Genomic DNA, 25,384 nt, shown 5'->3' with positions numbered 1-25,384 from the left:
GGAGTTGGAAAGCAGAAAATCTGATCACTAATCTCCTGGTCTGATATTTTTTCCATCCTTAGATAATGCAATAAAGATTAATTGTAAACTAATTGTTAAAATATTTTTTTAAAAAAAGAAAATTAAAGCCTTCTGTGGAATCTTCTGCTGCAAACTACTATTAAGAATTGTTATCATGCAAAAAGAAAACCAACACACATTCATTGGGGAAGTGTTATAAAAATTACAAAAAAAACCCAACATTTGCAGAAAATGGCATAATCAGAGAGTTAAAGTCCCAGAATTTCACTGTCTGTCTAAGAATGTGCAGGTGTGCAGTTTCTAATCGGCATTGCAACTGGCCTCAATGTTCCCCACAATGCAAAGTCAACAGGTCTGTAAAACAGAATGTCTCAGCTTATTCATCACATCTCCTTGTGGACTGTGTTGTAGGGGTCATAAATGAAATCATTCTGCTCTACAGAGTGATAAATGTTCTGTTCATGAGAGCCTGCTTTTCAACTTTGATAAGCCTGGGAGGCTAGGAGTCATTTTTTCCATTTGCAGGTTGACCCACAATTCCTTGAAGGCTTCTTCATACTGGGGTACCAGTTTCCCCATAGCAGTACTTTCAAATTTATATGGGGCTTATCCTGTCTCCATGTCTGCTTGTTTGTTTGTTTGTTTGTCTCTCTCTCTCTCTCTGTCTGTCTCTCCCCCCCCCCCATCTCTCATCCTTTCAACCCAAAATCTGGTAACTCAATTCCATAGAAAGTTAGGAGTCCTTAAACCTTATTGGAATCAGTTGCACAAGTTGTAACTCATTTATGTCTCATTAATTTCAATAGGACTTTAGAAGAATTTTATTATTATTATTATTTCAGCCAATATGTGTGTTCTTCTTGAGCCCCACCCCACCCCACCCATTTTTGACCTCCTCACCCCATCCAATAAAATAAAAGTCTGCCATTTGGACCAAAGTTGACTTGTGCGGGAAGCTTTATTTTTTCTGGCAGTATGGCTTGGGCCATTGAGCATCATACAAGCTGAATATTTTACCATCACATCATCAAATTAAGTTCTAGTCTCTTTGACTGAGGCTGGATTCAAACCAGGATGATCTGAGTGAAAAACCACCCATTCTCTTTTATAAAGCACTCCATTACTTTTCCATTTCTTAATGGATGATCGCAATGTGGTCTGGGCTGCTTCTTTGCAAGCACTGAACTTGCTCTGTCTGCAGCTGGCAGGTCAAGATTGCACCTGTCTTCACCCTTCGACAACTGACAGTAGTTTAATTCACAACCTCTTGGTCTTCATTCAACAGGGCGAGTGGTGGATTGCTCACATTTTCCAGACAATGGCTTGAAAGTGATATTCCAAACCATATTTAGCATATGACTATCATGCATCATTTCTTTTGAAATATGGGGACTGGAAGTCCCATCTACAGCATATCCACCTTCCTTGCCGGGTCCGGCAAATGCAATTTAAATCATGGCAGCACTTTAGGAGCATTTTAGAATCCCAGCTATATTAAATGCATCTGGTGTCATGTGGTGGGAATGGAGGCTGCTAAGAACTGGGCAAGCATTCAGCTTGATCCTCAAAGCTCTCAACTGGTGCCAGGACTTTTAAACTGAGCCAGGGTGGTATACGGCACATGACCACAAATTGGACCTTTGGGACAGTGCAATCTGCAGCTGTGGCCAACAGCAGCTTGTGAGTTTTGCTGAAGGCTTGGCAGACTGACTAAACCTGTGAGAAGGTTGAAATCCACAATGGATAACCGCATAGACTCACCTTTGAATTGCACGGTCATATTCCGAAAAGCAGCTTTGCCCGTTTGTCATGCTTATTTTCCAGTATATTGCACCATCTTGCCCTCTAGAGGCCAAGCATTTGTCAGGTGGTCCATTTTGACCTAGAAGTGAAGGGAGACCATTGCCATCTTCATACAATTTGATAAATGCCGGTTGTGTGGGAGCACAGCACACCCACTGTCCTGTCCTCTGTCCCCTATGCTCATTCAGCATAACTTCTGAAAACAGGTCATAGAATCTGGCCATGCAGCTGATAAATCCTGAAAATGGTATGTTCTCTAACCAAGAGAAAACATCACATGAGAGTAGAATTTGTCTGCATGCAGGAGGTGGGAGAAAGGTTGAAGGCGGCAATCTCACCTCCTACCTCTAGGGGCACTCATGGTAATCCGTGAAGAGACTATTGTATCTCTGTCAGGGACAGGGAATGCTGCTGGATGCTTGAATGAATCGCAGCTGATAGGAACATAAGGATGATGAAGAAGAAGAAGAAGAGGAGGAGGAGGAGGAGTAGTAGTTTGGATTTGATATCCCGCTTTATCACTACCCTAAGGAGTCTCAAAGCGGCTAACATTCTCCTTTCCCTTCCTCCTCCCCAACAAACACTCTGTGAGGTGAGTGAGGCTGAGAGACTTCAGAGAAGTGTGACTAGCCCAAGGTCACCCAGCAGCAGCATGTGGAGGAGCGGGGACGCGAACCCGATTTACCAGATTACGAGTCCACCACACTGGCTGGATCATAAGGAACATATTGCATTAGACCTCCCCTCCTCCTTCTCCCCTCCTTCTGTATGCACCCCCTCCATCTGCACTGGAGAGTGGGAGAACCCCTCAAAGTAGATTTGGGGAGGGGTGCATGCAGGGAGGGGGGACATTCTGTGGCACAAGAAGACATCATCCCACGAGTGCAACGATTTCGTTGGCTTCAACCATTGGACTTTTTTTTTTTTTGGCCAAGGAGTTCCCTGACCGTAGCTCTCCGTGGTCTTCCCCCATTTTTATACCTTTGAACTTGAGATGCCAAGGATTGAAACTGTGCATGTTGTCTGTCCCTGAGCTGTGGCCTCTCTCTGGGACTGCTCATCTCTGTTTAAGACACTCTGGACAGGGTCAATAGAAGACACCAAGGGTGTCCTTCCAGCTGCTGGGTAACACTAGGATTACTGGTCTGCCTTTGCTGTAGGTACATTCATTCTCCCCCTAACTATAGAAGGTGTGCAGGATGCAGATGCTAAACAACTTTTTCATACCTGTGGGCACATTTGCAATTTTTTTAGGGAGTGCCATGGGTTCAACCCCTTCTAGCCACCTTTAGTAGAATAAGTCAAAACCTGGGAAAATACATAGAGCTGAAAGAGGAAGTGGGAAAGTGTCACTCTTCTAATTTCCTCCTTCAGCTCTCAAGGGAGAAGAAAGCAGCAACCCACACCATCTCACGGCCAAGGAGGCATTAGGGAGATCAGAGGTTTTGTGGGCACCAGGGGAAGACCTCAAGGGCACCATTTTGACAATCCTTGTGCTAAGCTGCCAGGTACAGCACCCCTGCTCTGCAGTCACAGTCCCCAAGGTAATTGCAGAGGAATTCTTGCCTGTGGAGAGCAGCGTGGATGATTCAGTTGTTGGTGGTGGAAAAACCTCTCCATGGAAGGAGCAGAAATATGGAAGAAGCAAGCCTATAGACTAGCTGACTGCAGCTTGTAAACATTAACAGCAGATCACACATTGCTACCAGGGGTGATGCCAGATTCAAAAGGGGAGAGTGGGAGAGAAATATTCAGCACAGAGCAGCAATTTGATCACTGAAGTGCTATATAAATGATAAGCATTATTATGATGGATGTGGTCAATTTCTTTCCCTTCCTGCGGTAGTCTCCTGCATGTGTTCTAGGAGGGATCTGTGCACAGAAGCCTATTTCCGGGCACTGATCTCTTCTCTCTGGACCAGGGCCAATGCGTTTAGGCCTGGGAATGTTAGAAGTTTAGGCCAAACTGTCTGTATTCAGTAATCCAAGAATGCATCTAGCAAACACTGCTCTCTTGCCCCCCATTTTTTGTTTCAGTGACTTTGATTCAGCTCTTGCAGGTTTCTTGGTCAGACAGATTGGGTTGCAGTCCTGCCCTGGCTAGGAGTGTCTCATCATGAAACCATAAACCAGAAAAGGGGACCTGAACTGGGACTGAGAAAATGTTGATTAGATTTGAAGCACTGGATGGATACCTCTTCCTTGTGTTGCTTTCCTGACATGTACAATTATGATGATGACATTTGAATTGTCCAGTCCAGGAGTTCAGAAAACACAAGGTTAGCTATATATGAACTTAGATTTCAAGCCACTGCAAAGAAGAATGAAAGGGCTTACTGAATGCAAGATTATTATTTTTTTCAAATGACTCCAATTTTGTACAGAGGAGATACAGAAGATCACGTTGCACATGGTTGCCTTTTCTCTGACTGAAACTCTTGCCCTGATTTCCCCTTTGCACTCTGGACTTCCCTTAATTTAGCCCAATGCAAATTTCTAGGTCACAACCTTAGGAAAAATGATAGGAAGTGTTAGATGTAGTGCTGGACTTGAGTAATGATAGGATCAGATAAGCTAATGGGGAGAGAGGTTCTGGAGGTTGCCAGAAAACCAATAACACAAGTTTCTGGCTTTCAGTTTTGGCCACAAACTCCACAGCATCATTTCAGATCTTTGTCTAACTGACAGCTATCCTGTGATTTTTGCAGCCAGCTGTTCACATAGTACTAGAGGCAATTTGAAGTTACCTCTTAATGTGTTTTTATTCGACTTCTATTAAGTTATTCTACCCATTGCTAAAAGGTAGCTACCAGATGAACCATAGCACTATCTATTGGCCCAGTGGTAAATGAGTTAAAGTAAAGCTATATGTGAAGCGAAGTACAGTATGTAAATATAATTGTTATAAGTAATGAGAAGTTCCCCTTGGTGTCAATAGAAGCTTCCCTTGAGATAGAAGTAGCTGGTCCAGAGAGGAGATTGTTGTCAGGACTGTAGCAGAGAGACAAAGAGTTAAACTCCCCCTTGCTACCTCCCATGGTATTGAAGCTGCCTGGGCTTCCTCATGGCTGTTATTAACAAAAAAAATGCAATAACATCATGTCTTGTTTGGAGCTAAAGCCCCAAGGTTTATCTGCTTATTGGTCAATGTGTTGATCTATTTGTAGAATAAGTGACTTTTACCAGTGAGCTCCCAGCAGCTGATAAACGCAACTATTTAATCAAAGTACTTGAGCACAACCTTTTGCACAAGAGATGGGATACCTAGAGCTGATTCTTAGTTTAGGTGCTGCCCTGGGTACCTTGGTGTTAGCCAAGGAGAATGCATAAATTGTGAATAATAAATTTAGGTATACAAACATCTAGTGGGTGTGCAGCAGGAATGTGTAGCCAATCACAGCTGCCAATACATGAGCAAGGAATAGAGCCATGCTAAGCAGCCACACCCCTGGCAGCTGCACACACAGCTGCACACAGTGCAAACATCTGCAGGCAGGGAGACTTCACACAAACAATTGCATGTGTGGAGGTTTGCATGTGATCTGGAACCCCAGTTGCTCAGGGATTCAAATTGTGTGGAAGCCTCTGTAAACGTGAAAGCTCTCTCCCTGCTGATGTGATGGACCGAATGAATAAGCATTGGGGTGTGTGGCTAGTCAGCACAATGACATTAGAGGTGCATGTTTCCAAGCACAATTCAAAGTGTTGGTGCTGACCTGTAAAGCCCTAAATGGCCTCGGCACAGTATACCTGCAGGGGCATCTCCACCCCCATTGTTCAGCCTGGACACTGAGGTCCACCTCTCAGGGCCTTCTGGAGGTTCCCTCACTGTGAGAAGCCAAGTTACAGGGAACCAGACAGAGGGCCTTCTCAGCCGTGGTGCTCTCCCGTGGAACGCCCTCCCATCAGATGTCAAGGAAATAAACAACTATCTGACTTTTAGAAGACATCTGAAGGCAGCCCTGTTTTGGGAAGATTTTAATATTTGACATCTTATTATGTTTTTATATGTTTGGAAGCCACCCAGAGTGGCTGGGGAAACCCAGCCAGATGGGTGGGGTTTAAATAATGAAATTGTTGTTGCTGTTGTTGTTGTTACACTTGGCACAACATGTGAGTAAATCACCTGTGTAGGACTAAATCAGGGAAGAGAAACCTGTAGTCTTCCAGATGTTGCTACACTCCCAACTCCCAGTAGCCCAAGCCATCATAGTCCGTGGTCAGGGATTATGGCAGTTGTTGTCCAGAAACATCTGGAGGGCCCACAGGTTCTCTGTTCCTGGACTCAGCCATTTCATATGAATCCTTCTAAGATTCATCTTCAGTTTGGAAATTTTTATCTTTCTATCCGACTGGAAATACTATGAAGAGACAGAGTTCCCTGAGCTGTTTTGGCACACCTACAGCTTTGGCTCGAACTGGAAAGTCCAGAGGTGCAGTGAAATGAAAACAATGTGGTAAAGAATATATCATAACTGTCAGTGCTAGGCATTCAATGGCCCATCAATACTTCATGGTAGCAGCAGCACAGGATGAAGGCTTCCCTGGTCTGTTCTGTAAAACGACAGGTCCATTTCTGAAGAGAAACCACTGGTCATTAATGCATGCATGCATACCGACAGAAAAAGACATATGTTTCAGCAATTTCTAGAAAATGAAGCTTTAGGGGATCAGGAGACAATGTTCATTGGGACCATGATGCAGGGGGCAGGGCTTCCCTTTGGGTGCTATTTAAGAAATTAAACACACACACACACACACACACACACACACACACACACGGAATATAATCACACAGTTCACATATCATCTGGAACAGTGGTGGGGAATCTGTGGCCTTCTAGGTATTAACTCCCATTAGTACTAGCTAACATGGCCAGGGATGATGGGAGTTGCAGTCAAGTGAATTCTTCCTTTGGTCTTTTGTGAAGAGGTCTGGAGCAAGCTGAACTTTGTTTTGGGAGTCTTAGTCCATCAAGGAAGGGGCATGAAGCTTAATGACACTTGTACATTTGGGTCCCCATGGGATGCGGGTGGCGCTGTGGGTTAAACCACACAGAGCCTAGGGCTTGCCGATCGGAAGGTTGGCGGTTCGATTCCCTGTGACGGGGTGAGCTCCCGTTGCTTGGTCCCAGCTCCTGCCAACCTAGCAGTTCGAAAGCACGTCGAAGTGCAAGTAGATAAATAGGAACCGCTACAGCGGGAAGGTAAACGGCATTTCTGTGCGCTGCTCTGGTTCGCCAGAAGCGGCTTTGTCATGCTGGCCACATGACCTGGAAGCTGTACGCCGGCTCCCTTGGCCAATAATGTGAGATGAGCGCCACAACCCCAGAGTCGGTCACGACTGGACCTAATGGTCAGGGGTACCTTTACTGGACCTAATGGTCAGGGGTACCAATAGGGAAATGAGCTTTGAAGCCAACTGTAGCAGGTATGGGTGTAGATTGCTAAAGTTATCTAGGCTAAAGGGAATATCTCTCCCTATAAGAGATGGCCATGTCCTTTCACAATATTTGCTTAACCAGCCCAGGCTCAGATGCTTATTGTTTTTGGAAAAATTGTGAATGTGAGAGAGTTATGTTGATATGATTAACTCCAGCGCTTGAGTTTCTGGCACCATGGGATCTGTTTTAATCTTCAGATAACTGATATTTAGAAATTAAGGGTGTGCATCTTTATCAGAAGCCAAAAATCAGAAGCCAAAGAAGGGCACTTGGGAAAGAATCAGTGCTAGTTCAAGCCAAAGCAGGATCTTTCTGAAGTGCCCTGAACTGAATCATTGAAAAGTGCATTAATCTAGTCAACTTCAGAGACTAGAAGTGTGTGTGGGGGGGGGAGGCAGCATGACATCTATCCTTCTGAAACATTGCAAATTTCTTACCTAGAGGCACGTCTCTGATCACAAAACAATATGTTTTAGTCTTTAGTCTTTTTTTAATCACCTCAAAACTGTAAAGGCTACCATTGCAGGAAAATCACTGTGACTATCCTTCTGAAATATGGCATAATTCATAGAATCATAGAATCATAGAGTTGGAAGAGACCACAAGGGCCATCCAGTCCAACCCCCTGCCGAGCAGGAAACACCATCAAAGCATTCTTGACATATGCCTGTCAAGCCTCTGCTTAAAGACCTCCAAAGAAGGAGACTCCACCACACTCCTTGGTAGCAAATTCCACTGCCGAACAGCACTTACTGTCAGGAAGTTTTTCCTAATATTTAGGTGGAATCTTCTTTCTTGTAGTTTGAATCCATTGCTCCGTGTCTGCTTCTCTGGAGCAGCAGAAAACAACCTTTCACCCTCTTCTATATGACATGCTTTTATATATTTGAACATGGCTATCATATCACCCCTTAACCTTCTCTTCTCCAGGCTAAACATACCCAGCTCCCTAAGCCGTTCCTCATAAGGCATCATTTCCAGGCCTTTGACCATTTTGGTTGCCCTCTTCTGGACACGTTCCAGCTTGTCAGTATCCTTCTTGAACTGTGGTGCCCAGAACTGGACACAGTACTCCAGGTGAGGTCTGACCAGAGCAGAATACAGTGGTACTATTACTTCCCTTGATCTAGATGCTATACTCCTATTGATGCAGCCCAGAATTGCATTGTCTTTTTTAGCTGCTGCATTACACTGTTGACTCATGTCAGGTTTGTGGTCTACCAAGACTTCTAGATCTTTTTCACATGTACTGCTCTCAAGCCAGGGGTCACCCATCCTGTATTTGTGCCTTTCATTTTTTTTGCCCAAGTGTAGTACTTTACATTTCTCCTTGTTAAAATTCATCTTATTTGCTTTGGCCCAGTTGTCTAATCTGTTAAGGTCATTTTGAAGTGTTATCCTGTCCTCTGGGGTATTAGTCACCCCTCCCAATTTGGTGTCACCTGCAAACTTGTTCAGGATGCCCTCAAGCCCATGTAATTCATTCCCATGTAAGAGGTTTGCAAATGTAATCCAATTTGGTCTGGTTTTTTTTTTAATTTATAATTGTTTGGATTTTAGCAGGCTTTATCCACCCTGGAGAAGCTAAAATGCCTGCATTCCCCTACCCCCACCCCAAATTTCATCCAATCGTGTCAAACAGAGAGAAAAGTAGCAATGAAAAAAACTCCCCATGATAGTGAATGCAGAGTCATGACACTTGGAATTTTATGAGTTGTGATTTGGATTTGGATCTGAACCAAATCACTCATCTTCTGAACTGGCCTGAACCAAATCAAGCTGTTTTCCGAAGCACCAAATTGGGTTCCAAACCAAATCTTGTGGTTTGCTCACAGCCCTGTTATAAATCTTTTAAAAAGGGGAACTATCCATCAGAACAGTTCATGCCCTCCTTCTCTTGACAATAAAAATTTAAAGCTCAGCTGTGGTATTTTATATTGTGCTGCAAGCCAGTGTAAATCCACATGTTGGTATTATGATGCTGCAAAAATATAGTAATAAAGTTGCCTTCTCTAGCTGTTCCAGCAACTACCCATTTTCTCTGGCAACATCATTGTTTTGTAACACTTTTAAGATCAATAGGAAATATGAAGAGCTGTCCAGAAAAGAGTAGATGAACTTTTAAAAACTACTGTTTATTTTCCTGTTGCCTACTATTACTTTTCCTGTCATTTTTTAAAAAAATCCATGTGGGTCCTCCTCTATTTACTTAAAAAGTAGTCTCTCTGATTCAAGATCATATTCTCTTTCAAGAGAAACTGTATGCAACAATCAATTCTCCACAACTAATAGTGGGCTTGTATTTGATGACACAAACATTTATTTCTAGGAGGGCTTTGCAAGTAATTACACTCATGCAACAGTGACAAACTCTCCAAATAACTGAAACTTCCAGAACAGGGGGAATAAGCTTTAATTTATCAATAATGAGAATGTGCACTCTCCACATGCTCAGAGGAACTCTTTCTCACATACTCCAGAACGCAGTACTGGAAACAGATTCCACATTTTATCCCTGGGTAGTCTTAGCACAAAGGAAGCCATGGCGATGGCATTGCCCAACCCCTGCCCAACCCTTCCACAGTTTGGTTTGGTTTTCTTTATTTTTGTTCTTAGGGTGTGTGTGTGTGCGCGCGCGCGTGCGTGCGTGCGCGCATATATAAGTCCCTTGGTTTGTATCTTAAAGGAAATGATCACTGAATGGCACCTTCCTCCAGCGTCAAGGCCCAACTGCATGCAACATGGAATATCTCTGGCTGTTTATCATAGCTGCCAAGTCTCCCGTTTTCCCCGGGAAATCCCCGTTTTTCCAGCTGTTCCTAGCTGAAAAAATGGTTTTTTTTTGTTTTTCCCGGTTTATTCTGGCGTGGCGGCCATTTTGGAACTGGGCAAAGCAGCATCAAAAGTCACTTCTGAGCATGCTCCGCCCAGTTCCAAAATGGCGGCAGTGCTACTTCCGGTCTGCGATTTCCGGCCCGGTCCCTTATTTCTCTGACAGCAACTTGGCAGGTATGCTGTTTATACCTAAAAAAATAGCTATGCAACAGGGATGGTAAAAGCAAAGGCTGGTAAAAGTCTGTGTTGCCAGAGAAGATTTGCTTATTTTCTCCCCTGTTCTGATATTTTCCCCATCAGCCCCACTGCCCTGCTAAGATTCTGTATTTCCCCCTCATTTCATTTATAGTTTGGTGCTGAGTTTCTATGCCAGCTGGGTTAACCCGAGAAGCAAGGCTGGTGGAACCTTTTTTTGTTGTTGATAGCCACGTTCCTTTTGGGGTAATCTGTCAGGGCCATACCTACCAAGTTTGTGTGGGAGAAATAAGGGACCAGACCGGAAGTAGCAGACCGGAAGTAGTGCTGCCGCCATTTTGGAACTGGGCAGAGCATGCTCAGAAGCGACTTTTGATGCTGCTTTGCCCAGTTCCAAAATGGCCGTCACGCCAGAAGTCGCACTGCAGCCATTTTGGAACTGGGCAGAGCTGCATCAAAAGTCGTTTCTGAGCATGCTCCGTCCAGTTCCAAAATGGCCGCCGCACCAGAATAAACCAGGAAAAAACAAAAAAATCCATTTTTTCAGCTGAGAACAGCTAGAAAAATGGGGAATACGGGAGACTTGGCAGCTATGATCAGGGCCATAGATGGCCACCACTCTTATCTTCTTTTTCAGGCAGATATGAGGGCTTGGCCACTAGCCAGGCACACAAAAGAGTCCACCTGTACTTCATACACCTGTGATTTCTGCTCCCCCACACCACAACGATGCCCTGAGCCTCGAATCATATATCACACAAGAAATTACTCCTGGGTTCCAAAAGTGGTTGGGTGGCTAAGAAGAAGAAGGAACAGCTGCAGAAACTAGGGTTGCCATATTTCAAACAGAAGCAAAATAAACAAACGGTGTGCAGGAAGATGCAGTAATTTTGCTTTATCACTACCCCAAGGAGTCTCAAAGCGGCTAACATTCTCCTTTCCCTTCCTCCTCCACAACAAGCCCTCTGTGAGGTGAGTGAGGCTGAGACACTTCAGATTAGTGTGACTAGCCCAAGGTCACTCAGCAGCTGCATGTGGAGGAGTGGGGAAGCGAACCCAGTTCACGAGAGCCAGTGTGGTGTAGTGGTTAAGAGTGGTAGACTCGTAATGTGGGGAACCGGGTTTGCGTTTCCTCCACATGCAGCTGCTGGGTGACCTTGGGCTAGTCACACTTCTCTCTGAAGTCTCTCAGCCTCACTCACCTCACAGAGTGCTTGTTGTGGGGGAGGAAGGGAAAGGAGAATGTTAGCCGCTTTATCACTTAGGGTAGTGATAAAGCAGGATATCAAATCCAAACTACTCCTCCTCCTCCTCCTCCTATTATTATTATTATTATTATTATTATTATTATTATTATTATTATTACGAGTCCACCACTCTTAACCATTACACCACACTGGCTCTCACATTGCCCCCATATCTGCCCATGTGGTTTGCTGCATACATGCGATATGGTCAAACCCAGGGGTGGTTAGCAACAGGAGTGTGACTGTGTGAGGGTGAGATACCACCAGCAAAGAAGCCAGGTTTAAAGCTACATTTCCTGCTCCTATCAAATTTCCTACTTGGCCTTTCCTCTGTATTGCTTCTTGGATTCTGTTTTCCTGATTGAAGTGCTTGGATGTTGGGTTCCTCAGATTAAATGTTGAGAAGTAGCTTTTTATAGCAGGAATGGGGAATGTGTGGCCCCCTCAGATACCATTGGGCATTAGCCACGCTGACTGGGGCTGATGGGAGCAGGCCATAATTTCTTCAACCCTTTTTTAGAAAATGCACTGGCTACTCACTCCAAGGAACAAAGTCATTTGGTATTGAATGTTGGCAATTTCCTATTGTCATATTTAGCTCCGATTGTTTCAAAGAAATGTGTCGGCACTGCATCTAAAAATGCATATCAATTTCATGTCAATTTCATGCCATTTTCTTAGCCTTCTCCAGGGGTCAAGCCACAGGAAATAGATACGCAACATTCCAAGGTGATAAAAGCAACAGAATGGGGATGTGTGGTCCAATCCTTTTCATGCTCAGCCAAAGTTATTATTTGGAACTTACACCACAATAGTTATGCACAGAATTGCAGCCTTACAGTGCAATGCTGCACATGTCTCCTTAGAATTAACCCCACTGAATTCATTGAGGATTACTCCCAACTAAGGGTTTATAGGTTTGCAGCCTAAGCCACAGTTTTAGAACTGATTTTGCAGTGCTGTTCTTAAGTTTAGCCCTGTTGACCATAGTAGGACCTCAGAGTAAATATGCATATAATCTTGTAGTAATGTAGATTATAGAGCATAAGATTGGTTGCTTAAAGCATTAAAACAAGGACAGCGGCTTGGGTGGGGGGGTCAGTTCATATGGTGCAAAAATCAGAAATCCCCACATATATTTCATCAAGTTTTTCATATTTATAAAGTGTTGTGTGCCCATGTAGTAATTTACATCACTGTCACATTTGATGATTTACATATGGCAGTTGTGAAATGTCCTACACAGAACTGACTTTTCACATAAGATTTTCTTAATGTGATGGGGCAATTATTGTTCACAAAGTACTTAGTGTTCGGACAGTGTTCTGTTGTAATGATTAAAGGAACCCAAGGCTTCTGTTTTCTCTGCAATGAGGTTGTAAGTTCAAATGTTCAAGTCAAAATATTTTCATTTTAAATGTGTTTTATAGCTTGTATTTCAGGACCAGAACCAAGATATCGGGGGTGGGGGTGTGTGCTTGTTCTCTTCTAAATCTTCCATGCAATTGATGTAATTTGAACTGCTTTAAAAACTGTGACAAAATTGGAATCCCACCTCCCACCCCCCCACCCCCCAGCCACCGAGCTGAAAATGAGCAGAGACATATTGCTGGAAACTTATTTATTTATGAAAATATTTATATTTTCAGCCCCATTCCAACATGGCTCACAAAAGCCTTTTAAAACAACATACAATTGGTAAAGCGATTAAAACAAAGAACCCAGATGAAAACCAATAACCAGATGTTAAGATTGCAGAAGGGGAGAAAGAATCTAAGAACAATGAATGAGTCAACACAGGAAAATGCCAGTAAATAATGAGTCAGTTGGGCTTCTTGCGGAACATACTGGTAATTCCACAATCTGGGTGCCAAAACTGAAAAGGTCCTGTCCCATTTTCAGCCTCTGAGAAATGGCAATAGGACAAAGAGCACTGCCTGTGATAATGATTGTACTTTTTGACCAAACTTACGTGGGGGAAGGCAATTCTTCCAAGTTGCCTACTCCCAGAGTTTATGACTTTATATAGCTAAGGACTCAATTCACTGAATTGTGACTGGAAATGCCAGTGCAGTTTGAACGATGTCGGAGTTACACCCTCTGAAAAACAGTTCACAGACAAAACATATCTGCTTTAGTATTATAAATTTAAAGTATATTGTTTGCACAGTTTATTGCTCACCATACAGATGTCTTGTAACATTTCCTTTTGTCTCATCTCCATCAACTTAGTTACTGTAGAAATCAGTCCTTGTTGGGGATGATCTTCCCAAACCAAATAGTATATGTTTTGGATTTTGGATTATTTTTTTAAGGTAATTACAGCTTTTATGAAACTTGGGGGGTTCAGTTTGAGGGAGGGAGGATGACGCCTGACATAGAGAGAAGATAAGTCTCAATGATCTGATTGTGAGTTGTTTGACGTGTGCAGCCTGTGGGCTATATCCTGATGGGTCTTGCTCTTGTGGGTTCAAGTCAGAAAGAAACAAGGCCTCTTTGCTTCAGAATCAGATGCATTCCATATGGCAATACTGGGAGGTGCAAAGATAAGGGCGGTTGTTTGTACAAATATTTTGCACAAATATTTCCCTGGCCTTGATGTTAAAACATGCTTAAAATCTGAGCCCAGGGGTACACTTTAAAAGATGGTAAACAATATATGATGTTTGCTTACTGGGGTTATCTGAAGGAAGTCCATGTTTGTTTGAGAATTAACAACAGCAGCAGGAAGAGTATTACTCCTGTCCACTCTACTCTACTGGCAAGAGTAATTTCACAAGCAACGAAAGCTTCAGCCTTCCTATTTAAATGGGGTGGCCACATTTCTAGGTGGGGCATTTGAGGGAAGGAGGTGGAAAGGATGTGAGAGCCAGATCAGGAAAAGGAAAAGGCCCTCACTCCTCCTCCATGCAGAGAGTATGTTAAAAGTCTGCTGACGACTGGCATAATTTGCTCCTCAGTGGGAAAGAAATTGGATTAAAACAAAAGAAAACCAGAAAAGCACAGAGGAGAGGAAGGTTGTACCTTTCGTTTCACTTCCACCCTGCCAAAAGCAGCTCAGTAAGTCAATGGATTTGTCCACTTTCGGTTCTTCCTCCCCAACCGTCAACCCCATTTTAGGATGACAGCTTAAGTCAGGCATCCCCAAACTTCGGCCCTCCAGATGTTATGGACTACAATTCCCATCATCCCTGGCCACTGGTCCTGTTAGCTAGGGATCATGGGAGTTGTAGGCCAAAACATCTGGAGGGCCTCAGTTTGGGGATGCCTGGCTTAAGTGATCTTTGTTTTTTTTTAATTATTTCAGCAGTGGAAGAGGACTCTGTGGGTACAGAGTCTGCATTGGCAACACCCCGAATGTGAGCAAATGAGCAAAGAATACAAAGACAAATGTGGGCAAAGGGACATTTTAATATATTTAATCTTTTTATACATTTCTTTCTAAATTACAAAGTCGACAAGTTGCAAGTATAGTTTGCTGCAAAAAGCTTTCTGTACGAAATATCTTCTATAAGAAAATACATCTCATTAAACATTTCCTGTAAATAAATTACTTCAAATGCTAGTTCTTGCAGGAGAATTATGGGAAGGGCATGCAGAAGCCATCAGATAACGCTTAAATGAGTGGGAGCTTTACTCTGGCTGTGCTGAGGGACACCGACTCCTTCCTGTAGTCTCACAGAGGCAAAAGGATTTCAGATACGCACTTCCATCCCTTAAGGGCGTTCAGAAATGAAAATGTCTTCTTGAAACTGTACATTTTTCCAGCCTTAGTCTTGTTTTCATTGCAGTAGAGCCTTGGCGGAAACCTGTAGTACTCCATGTGATGCAGTGGAGAGGAAACTGGGGCTCTCTACCCCTAGGCAGCACAGAGACAATGGTAAGAGAGGTGGAAGAGGTTTCCCACCTCTCCACTAAAGTAAGCCAATTACAGTTTCCTGTATTCAGTCCTTAAAATAAGTCCCAGTGAGATACAGAATTAAGCCTTTCCTTTTTGGAGTTTACATAGTCCTTTGTAAATAATATTATTATTTAGAAAAATACAACCATGGGCAAAATCCCTCTGACCTAATCTTAGTTAGTTTGCTTCTGTTCTTAGCTACTGATATGTTGCCATCTACATGCAAACTACATGTTGCACACAAATGCTAGAAATGAAGACCTAGCTGTTTTTCAATGAGAAGGCTGAATTTTTGAATGAAGTTGTGCATGGAAAGAGAGAGGTCAGTCTGCCATTTTCCCACCACTGTTTTCTCACTCAATATGCTCCCCAAGCTGCTGGTCCTCCAAATGATGGTGGACTTCAACACCCATCAGCCCCAGACAGCATGGCCAAGGGTCAAGGAGGATGGCCATTGGTAGTCCAGTAGCACTAGGCAGGCCACAGGTTCCTTGCCCATGCCTGAGAGGGTGTACATTATCCCGAATATTGTGCATAGGTGTTGATACTAAGGCCTGAGGTCAAAGGGCTGAACCCAGGATATATAGGCACTATGCTCTTAAAACCATTTCATTGTCATGGCTTTCTTTGAAGTCCATCAAAGTGGAATCTTAAAATAATTCTCAGCACTCTCCCTAAAGGACAGTTAGTGAAGAAGCCATGGCAGATGGACTGGTTCAAATCCAGTTTCTATTTGTAGTGTAGACACATGCTCCTAGATAATTTTAGGTACCTTCCAACCCTTTGGTTCGATAATGACATGATAAATCATTCTCCTTATTCACAAATATATGAGAGTTACCTTTTTTTAAAAAAAATAGAGATAAAGAAAATGTAGCATAAGGCTTGCGTTTACTGAGAAATTTCGATACTGGTTACAAATAGACCATAATTTTCATGGCACGTTGTCATAAGGTGGCTACGGGAAGCCAGGAAAATATGGCTTATGGAAAGTGAGATAGCCAGGGAACCCCTTTTCCGTTAGACTGCTTCAGATGCTTCATTTTCACATAGATACGATCACACTGCTGTTGCAAATGGCACATGGTAGCAGGAAAAACTCAGTCTAACACACACAGACACACACACCCCGCCTCTGAGTAGCATTTAAAAAGGGAATGCCAATAATCAACAATATTTCCTGGAGAGTGATCCTACCCCTTTTCAAGGCTCCAGCGCTTACACAAATAACACATTTGAAAAACAAGTATAGTATAGTAAAAGAAAATGCAAGAGTGTTAGGAGGGTGGTGGTGGAATGATTGAACAGGTCACCATTCATCTTTGTCAGTCCATTAATACTGTGGCGGTGATAGTGAACACTGTTATCCACTACAGTCAATGGGAATCCAGCAGCAAGTGATACTATCCACATTCCAAATCTTTGCAAGTCTGAGTTGTTATATTTTAACATGTGATGCCATTTGCTGATCACACTTTGTGCCTCCATGTCCATCTCGTTTTCTTTTCCATTTCCCCCCTGTTGCTGCCGGCATAGGATGCTTTCATTTTAATGTCTCCAAACCACAGAAGATCTGTACTGAAAGCCCTCTTGATGCTGTTATTTAGTAGTATGCACAGTCAATGGACAATGGATGCCCCAGCCGGAGGCAAAGCTGAAAAAATAGTTCACAATACAACCCACAATTCCCCACTATTTACAGCTAGCAGCTCAGTATACAATTCTGCGCAGAATGCATTCATGGGCACTTTGCTTTTTTTCTCTGTTAGCCCCCTGTGTGCTAGCAGTAAACTGAGACCAACAGAAGCCATTGGCTATGAAGATTAAATTATTTGGGTGTTGTGGTCCAAATGCTTAACAGCATGAAAATCGAAAACATCATCTCTGCTTTATTACCTCTGTTCAAGGCAGATTTTGCCAGGCGTGTGTGTGTGTGTGTGTGTGTAATGAGTGAAATTTTTCCATTTGCATTGCATCTTCCAGACGTATCCCTTGTTTGGCAGGAGAAGCTTTCTCATTCAAGTGACAGCCTTGGGTTGTTCATGGGTAATGTTAACAGATAAAGACATGTATGGTAATTCCCCCCTTTGGCCTCTGATAGCTTCACTTTACTAAGATGGTTTTTTGTTCGGTACCCAAGAAGGTGCCGATAGAAAAGTCATTTGGCAAAGCACTGCTTTGTGTTGTAAATATGTCATATAGCAATATTTTACAATCATAATGGGGGGGGGAACCTAACCACAACCAATGTGGAGAATTCACAAAGCCATACGTCAAAAACATGAGTTAAATGTCAAATGTCATTGGCACAGCGCTTTTCCACAAATGTCTGGCAGAGAGGCACCACGTCACAAATGAAAGGCCAGCTGCCACCGTATTCACCTCCAGGGCAGAAATATAATTCAGTTTGGGATGTTGTTTCTTCCCACAACAATGCATACTTCGGCCATTTGGTTCTTATTTACAATCCTTGCATTCGACGATGCTGCGATGCGTACATTTTGCCAGTTCTTCACGGCCTCTGAATGACAGTCTCCCAGTCCACCTTCAGATCTTCTGGCACACGTGAAGCCTCGCTTTTGAAGAGTAAGTGGCGTCTTTCCAGATTTTGCACGACAGCCCTTTGGCACAGTCACATCGCTGGAAAATCTCCAAGCCGTGGGACCCCTTCTTGCGTTGCTTGGTGCACACCTCCCCCTGGTGCAAGACGGGCTTGCAAATTTTGGTCCAGAAATGGCGAGCACAACAAAAGCCCTCAGTGCAGTCGGAAGACCTTAAGCAGGAGTCTCCTTCGTGGCCTAAAAAAAAAAGCAACTGCATAGTTAATATACAGGGAAGAAGAGCACGGAAAGGAATCAAACATGGGCTTTATATATTAAAAAAAACTCACAGCACAATACAGTTGAGGGAGAAACTATGCCAGAAGTGGGACTTGCAATGAAATTTTGTACTGTAGGCTTACCCACCAATGGGAAGGCTCCAATGTGGATGACTTTAAAGAGGATTAGACAAATTCATGGCTCCTGGACATGATGGTTATGGTGAGAGAGTGCTCTTGTGTCCAGGTCCTGCTTGCAGGCTTCCCACAGGCCACTGTGAGAACAGGATGCTGGACTACCATAGCTAGGCCACTGGCCTGATCCAGCAGCTTCTTTTTATGTTCTTTAGCACCTTTTCCAGGCAAGTTTACTCAAAGGTGACACAGAATTTAATGCTAGTAAGTGTGTTTAAGATTCCAAACTACTAGTCCAGTTCTATGCATGTAGGTCACTAATAATAATAATAATAATAATAATAATAATAATATTTCCCCAGCCACTCTGGGTGTCTCCCAATGGAATATTAAAAATAGAATAAAACATTAAAAACTTCCCTAAACAGGGCTGCCTTCAGATGTCTTGTAAAAGTCAGATAGTTGTTTATTTCCTTGACATCTGTTGGGAGGGCGTTCCACAAGGCGGGTGCCACTACCGAGAAGGCCTTCTGCCTGGTTCCATGTAACCTCACTTCTCACAGCGAGGGAACTGCCAGAAGGCCCTCGGCATTGGACCTCAGTGTCTGGGCTGAACGATGGGAGTGGAGACGCTCCTTCAGGTATACTGGGCCGAGGCCATTTAGGGCTTTAAAGGTCAGCACCAACACTTTGAATTGTGCCTGGAAACGTACTGGGAGCCAATGTAGGTCTTTCAAGACCGGTGTTATGTAGTCTCGGCAGCCACTCCCAGTCACCAGTCTAGCTGCCGCATTCTGGATTAGTTGCAGTTTCCGGGTCACCTTCAAAGGTAGCCCCAAGTAGAGCACGTTGCAGTAGTCCAAGCGGGAGATAACCAGAGCATGCACCACTCTTGCAAGACAGTCCACAGGCAGATAGGGTCTCAGCCTGCATACCAGATGGAGCTGGTAGACAGCTGCCCTGGACACAGAATTGACCTGCGCCTCCATGAACAGCTGTGAGTCCAAAATGACTCCCAGGCTGCACACCTGGTCTTTCAGGGGCACAGTTACCCCATTCAGGACCAGGGAGTCCTTCACACCCACCCGCCCAAACAGTACTTCTGTCTTGTCAGGATTCAAACTCAATCTGCTAGCTGCCATCCATCCTCCAACCATAATAATAATAATAATAATAATAATAATAATAATAATAATAATAATAATATATTATTTATACTCCGCCCATCTGGCTGGGTTTCCCCAACACTTTGGGTGCACTTTAAAATACAATAGTCTATTAAACATCAAAAGCTTCCCTAAACAGGGCTGTCTTCAGATGTCTTCTAAAAGTCTGGTAGTTGTTTTTCTCTTTGACATCTGGTGGAAGGGCCTTCCACAGGGTGGGTGCCACTACCGAGAAGGCCCTCTGCCTCGTTCCCTGTAACTTGGCTTCTCGCAGCGAGGGAACCGCCAGAAGGCCCTCGGCACTGGACCTCAGTGTCTGGGCAGAACAATAGGGGTGGAGGCACACACACAGGACATTCACCGCCTTCACTGGTTCTGATTTGAAAGAGAGGTAGAAATTTCTTCAGTGGGGCCTATCCAGGTAAGCGTGCTTAAGACTGCAGCTTTGATCAATTAAAAAAGACCTCATTCTTTCCAGTCATATTTATGAAGGAAACTCATTGCTGAATGTATGTATTGCTATCGCTGTATATGAGCATCTGATTAATTCAGTATGCTAGAATGGAGTAGCTCTGCATCCTGTGAAACTACGGTAAAGATTACGAAATGCACATTGCAAAACACTCACATGGCATTTCAGGGTTTTTAGAAATATGTTATTGCCATGGAAGGATGGGCTATAAAGAGTTGTAGCCAAAGTTTGTCCTACTGATGACACATTGAAACTACTAGACGTGACTGAGGCTCACTAATTTCAACGAATCTTCTTGGAACTGGATTACCGTTGGATGCAATACAAATACTCATAAACAAACAAACAAGCTTCCACTGCCAAGGCACGGGACTTCATAAAAGTGGGGAGAAGTCTTCTTTCAAATCAGGTAGCCACACACAGTTAAGATACGTCTCTGCAGAGGCACTCCTTGGGCTGTTCCAAGCCATCGCTCTCTTGCTTGGTGTGGGTGTCTTGTTTATGTACCAAAGAGGTGCATTACAAATGTGTCATTTGATCCTTTCAAGCAATGTGCTGCACGACTTTTCCACAGTAAATATGTTTACTGAAAAGGGGGGAGTGGGAGCATGCTGTTTTAATTCTTAAAAGTACACAGAGGAACAGAACGAAAACATGGGGGAATGGGAAGGGAGAGAGAGAGAGAGAAAAAAAATCCTAGTCTAAACAAAAGGCTGCAAATACTTGCATAGGTGGCTATAACTGCAATCATATGCTCACTTTTCAGGGTATAAGACCCATAGGATGCAGCAGGGCTTTCTTCTGAGTAAATGCACTTGCATTGCAGGACTGCACTTTTAGGTCATTCACATTTCCAATCGCCCAAATTCTGTGATGTGCACACACCCTTCCTTGGCTCCTCTTAGGCACTAACCTGTTTATTACAGTATGAGCTTTCATACTCAAAAGTTGCATGCTTAAGAGGAATCAAACCAGTACAACACAAGCTGTTACTAAGGCTTTGTCTCTTTTTTACTAAGCTGTCTCTTTTTGGCTTGGCTAACCCCTGAAAAAGGGGACCCAGGTAGCGCTGTGGTTAAACCACTGAGTCTAGGGCTTGCTGATCAGAAGGTCGGCGGTTCGAATCCCTGCGACGGGGTGAGCTCCCGTTGCTTGGTCCCAGCTCCTGCCAACCTAGCAGTTCGAAAGCACGTCAAAATGCAAGTAGATAAAAAGGAACCGCTACAGCGGGAAGATAAACGGTGTTTCCATGTGCTGCTCTGGTTTGCCAGAAGCAGCTTTGTCATGCTGGCCACATGACCTGGAAGCTATACACCGGCTCCTCGGCCAATAATGCGAGATGAGCGCGCAACCCCAGAGTCGGTCACGACTGGACCTAATGGTCAGGGGTCCCTTTACCTTTTTTAACCCCTGAAAAGTAGTTCACCACTGTTCCTCCAATGGCATTTTTTTATCCCCTTCTTTAAATTGATTTATTTCTAACCTGCTTTTGGTCTTACCGTGCAATATAGTTTTTACTAATCTTTGAATTATTGCTTGTCATTGCATTAATTGTCTTTAATAATTTCGTACGCAGCTAGAATTTTTTTTGATAAATGATAGAAATGCTTCAAATAATTAAATAGAATATATGAGCAAGTGCCCAAGACCATTCATGGAGTTTGATTTGAACTCAAAGCTATGCTGGTTCACCTGCTCAAGGGAACCCATTGCCAACTGATATCATGCCCTCACCCTGATGCTCCTCCTCCATGTTTACTTGTTTGTTTACCTGCTGTCTCTGAGTGAGTAAACAGTGACAGGAGAAAGGTAGAAGATGCTCGCCTTCCCTTTCTCCTTTCAGAGGAAGAGGCTGCAGCTCAGTGGTAGAGCTGGAAAAGGCTCAGGTTGGAAATCTTGCAGACCCGCTACTAGATAGGACAACACTGAGCTCAGTGGACCAATGATTTGACTTGGTATCAGTCCCAGAGGATTAGTCCCAGAGGAAGAGGGCAGACAAAATGGGAAGCCAGATACGGCCACAGGATCAGACTGTGATTCACTAGACACCATACTGCCTGCCTCTCTCTCTCTCTCTCTCTCTCTCTCTCTCTCTCTCTCTCTCTCTCTCTCTCTCTCTCTCTCTCTCTCTCTCTCTCATGGCAATGTTAAACATTTCAAAGCAAAAAGCTTTTCAGAAGACCATCTCTTCAAGGCAGTTTATGGACAACACGGCCTTACCTTTTGTGTGTGTCAGCTTGGTCTGCCCTTTCCCAAGATTCTGCCATCCCAAATCCTTAGTGGGATAATGATTATTTTTCTTGTTGCGAGGTACTTCCAAGGCTGGGATGTGGGGAGTAAGAATGCTCTCAGTTACTGGTATACAAATACCTAGAAAGATGAATAGAATTGAGTTACAATGGAAGGGTTCTTGGGGGAATAACATGGCAGAGGACAATTTTCACAGAATGACACAGAGAAGAGCCTCTTTGCTCATGAGTTTGTGACTAAGATGGGATTTTAATTGTTAATAATAATAATAATAATAATTCATTTAAATGCTGCCCAACTGACTGGGTTTCCCCAGCCACTCTGGGAGGCTTCTAATTATAAAACTACAGCAAAGCATCAAACGTTAGGTCTACAGGATCTGTCTATTGATTCATCTAACAATCAATACCATAGCTGCCAAGTATCCCGTATCCGCCGGGAAAACCCCTTTTTTCTTACCGTTTCCCGGCGGTCTCCCGTTTGGCGGAAAATCCCGGCATTGTCCCTTTAATTTGCTTCTTCCCGGCGGCCATTTTTCTGGTGCCGCTTTGCCCTTCTATGGGCACCAGAAAATGGCGGCGCCGGCGCCGGAAGTCGCTTCCGCGCATGACCGGAAGTTGCGTGACGCGACTTCCGGTTGCGGTTTGCCCTTCTATGGGCATCAGAAAATGGCGGCGGCGCCGGCGGAAGTCGCTTTTACGTGTTTTCGGTCATGCGCGGAAGCGACTTCCGGCTCTGGCGCCGCCATTTTCTGGTGCCCATAGAAGGGCGAAGCGCCACCAGAAGTTGCGTCATGCAACTTCCGGCCATGAGCGCGCTGCCGATCCCGGATCTTTACGATCCGGACTTGGCAGCTATGATCAATACATAGGTGCTTATATTTGGTACAGTACAGTGGTACCTCGGGTTAAGAACTTAATTCGTTCTGGAGGTCCATTCTTAACCTGAAACTGTTCTTAACCTGAGGTACCACCAGGGACATCTTAAGCATATCTGTTGCCCTGGCGCCGTGGTGCAAAGATCCCTCCAGCGCCCCCCCTGCCTTGTTTCCCAGCGCGGCTGTCTGGCGGGCGCAGCAGCGTGGTGCCCCCCTGGCGGCCCTGCGCCCCCCAGCCTTGCCGTAGGGCCGGCCCTGGGTACCACTTTAGCTAATGGGGCATCCCGCTGCCGCTGCACCGCCACTAAGCAATTTCTGTTCTCACCCTGAAGCAAAGGTCTTAACCCGAGGTACTATTTCTGGGTTAGCGGAGTCTGTAACCTGAAGTGTCTGTAGCCCGAGGTACCACTGTATTTCAAATTTGACAAGCTAACCTTTTTTATTTTTTAAAAAAAAGGTTCATTTTACTTTGTTTTACTTTGTTTTGCCATTGTCAAATCAACAGGGCTCGTCCCTTCACTAGGTCTGTCTCCAGTTTGAGAGAACCTGCTTTCATGCTTCCTTGCCGCTGAGAACCCTGCCTTAAGAGGGTTTCTAATATGGAGGAGATTAGCCAAATGCACTTACAAGTCCCTTTCAGACCTTCATGTTAAATAAGCAAAGGCCAGGGATGAAGGAGACTCACCTGTCAGTACTGGGGCAGGGTTAATGCATTCACCCCACCCCCTACCCACTTTAGCCCTCACACGCGCAGGTTGAACACCTGAAGAGGGCTTATATCTACGATGGTTAGAGGAATCCACAGACAGATCCTGTAGACACATGTATTTCAAGTACACATAATTAGTACTGTATATTGATTATAAAACCCCATATTGATCATTTTAAATGTTTATGCAGAGAGTTATGCAGAAATTCTGGTTTAATCTGCTGGCTGTTTGCCATAATAAACACTGACTGCCCGATCGATCTTGTAGACATCAGTTTTTGCTGTTCTAGACCAGGCACCCCCAAACTTCGGCCCTCCAGATGTTTTGGCCTACAGTTCCCATCATCCCTGACCACTAGGGATCATGGGAGTTGTAGGCCAAAACATCTGGAGGGCCGAAGTTTGGGGATGCCTGTTCTAGACTTCCCTACTTATTGACTGTGCAGTTCTAGAGTATGTGGATTGTGCATCGACAGAGAGTTAATACATTGAGCCATCCATGTTGTTCAAAGGGCATCAAAGTGGTACATATAGTAGATACCATTGTTGCAGCGGTTCCCAGGGCAGCACATGCCGTCTCTGTGACAACGCTTCTTTTTCCTCCTACAAATCATGCAGGCAGACGTCGCTTGATGGGGACTGTGGCAGTATTTCCCAACTTCACACTCCTTGTCATTGGTGCAAGGGTAAGCCTGGGTGGTAGGAAGAAAAGAATGCAGTGCTTTATTAATAATACCTTGCCAAATATAAAATGTAACAAATGAAGAAACAAGTTAGAGTGCAGCCCAGGGTAATTCCAGATGTTAAACTTGAATGACATTCAAACTGTAAAAGTTTAATGGCACTCCAAGTCCTCGATTTATGACCCTGTAATCTTTATTGGTCATAACTGATGGCACAAAAAACTTGCAGTCCAAAAGTATTCCATGTATTAGAAGAATATCAGAGAAATGGAGTCGCATTGGATCAGAAAGCAATTCAGGGCCAGGTGGATTTCTGTTTGACTGAAAAAATTTTGTGTTTCTCCAACCAATGTAAGGCAGACAACATGGGCTGAAAGCATTTTGTCAAGTGGCAAGACTCATTTGCTCTCAAAATTATTCATCAATTAATAAATCCATATAAACCAGAATATGACAGCAAGGAATTCAGAGTCCTCATCCTTAAAAAAAGAAGCACACACACACCCCATGCTCTTCAAATGGAATAAATAGTGCAAATTTCACACATTTCTAACTACAGTGGTACCTCGGTTTACAAACACAATTGGTTCCGCAGTCGAATAAAGTATATTGTATTGTAAGTTGTGGTGACAAGGGACTTTAGAATGATATGCCACACTCTCCTAGAAACTGTGAAACCTTATACTGTATGTAGTCCTCAGAAGCAAGTCCTAATGCTTTCAACCAGGATTACTCCAAGGGAAGTGTGTGAGAATTGTCAGCCTTTGTTCAGCTTGTAGAGCATTTGGCTTCCAGCAATAATTTTATCCCAATGACTCCTGGCCACTT

At 43.9% G+C, this 25,384-nt stretch overlaps 1 protein-coding gene across 1 annotated transcript in view; it reads right to left on the bottom strand.

The window, feature by feature from the left end:
* Window positions 1-14,948: 14,948 nt before the first annotated feature.
* Window positions 14,949-25,384, bottom strand: part of DKK2 (dickkopf Wnt signaling pathway inhibitor 2) — a 60,051-nt gene continuing 49,615 nt past the window's right edge. Inside the window, exons 2-4 of the mRNA XM_035113453.3 lie at window positions 24,415-24,565; window positions 22,258-22,407; window positions 14,949-18,244 (exon numbers count right to left, since the gene is read on the bottom strand). Of these exons, the coding sequence (XP_034969344.1) occupies window positions 17,994-18,244; window positions 22,258-22,407; window positions 24,415-24,565 (552 nt within the window). The 3' untranslated portion in view covers window positions 14,949-17,993. The remainder of the gene's footprint in view (window positions 18,245-22,257; window positions 22,408-24,414; window positions 24,566-25,384) is intronic.

The sequence above is a fragment of the Zootoca vivipara genome, chromosome Z1 (genome assembly GCF_965207765.1).
Source record: "Zootoca vivipara chromosome Z1, rZooViv2.hap1.1, whole genome shotgun sequence".
In the NCBI taxonomy this organism is placed as follows: Eukaryota; Metazoa; Chordata; class Lepidosauria; order Squamata; family Lacertidae; genus Zootoca; species Zootoca vivipara.
The sequence above is the reverse complement of the archived record's forward strand: the minus strand, read 5'-3'. Positions and strand labels throughout refer to the sequence as shown.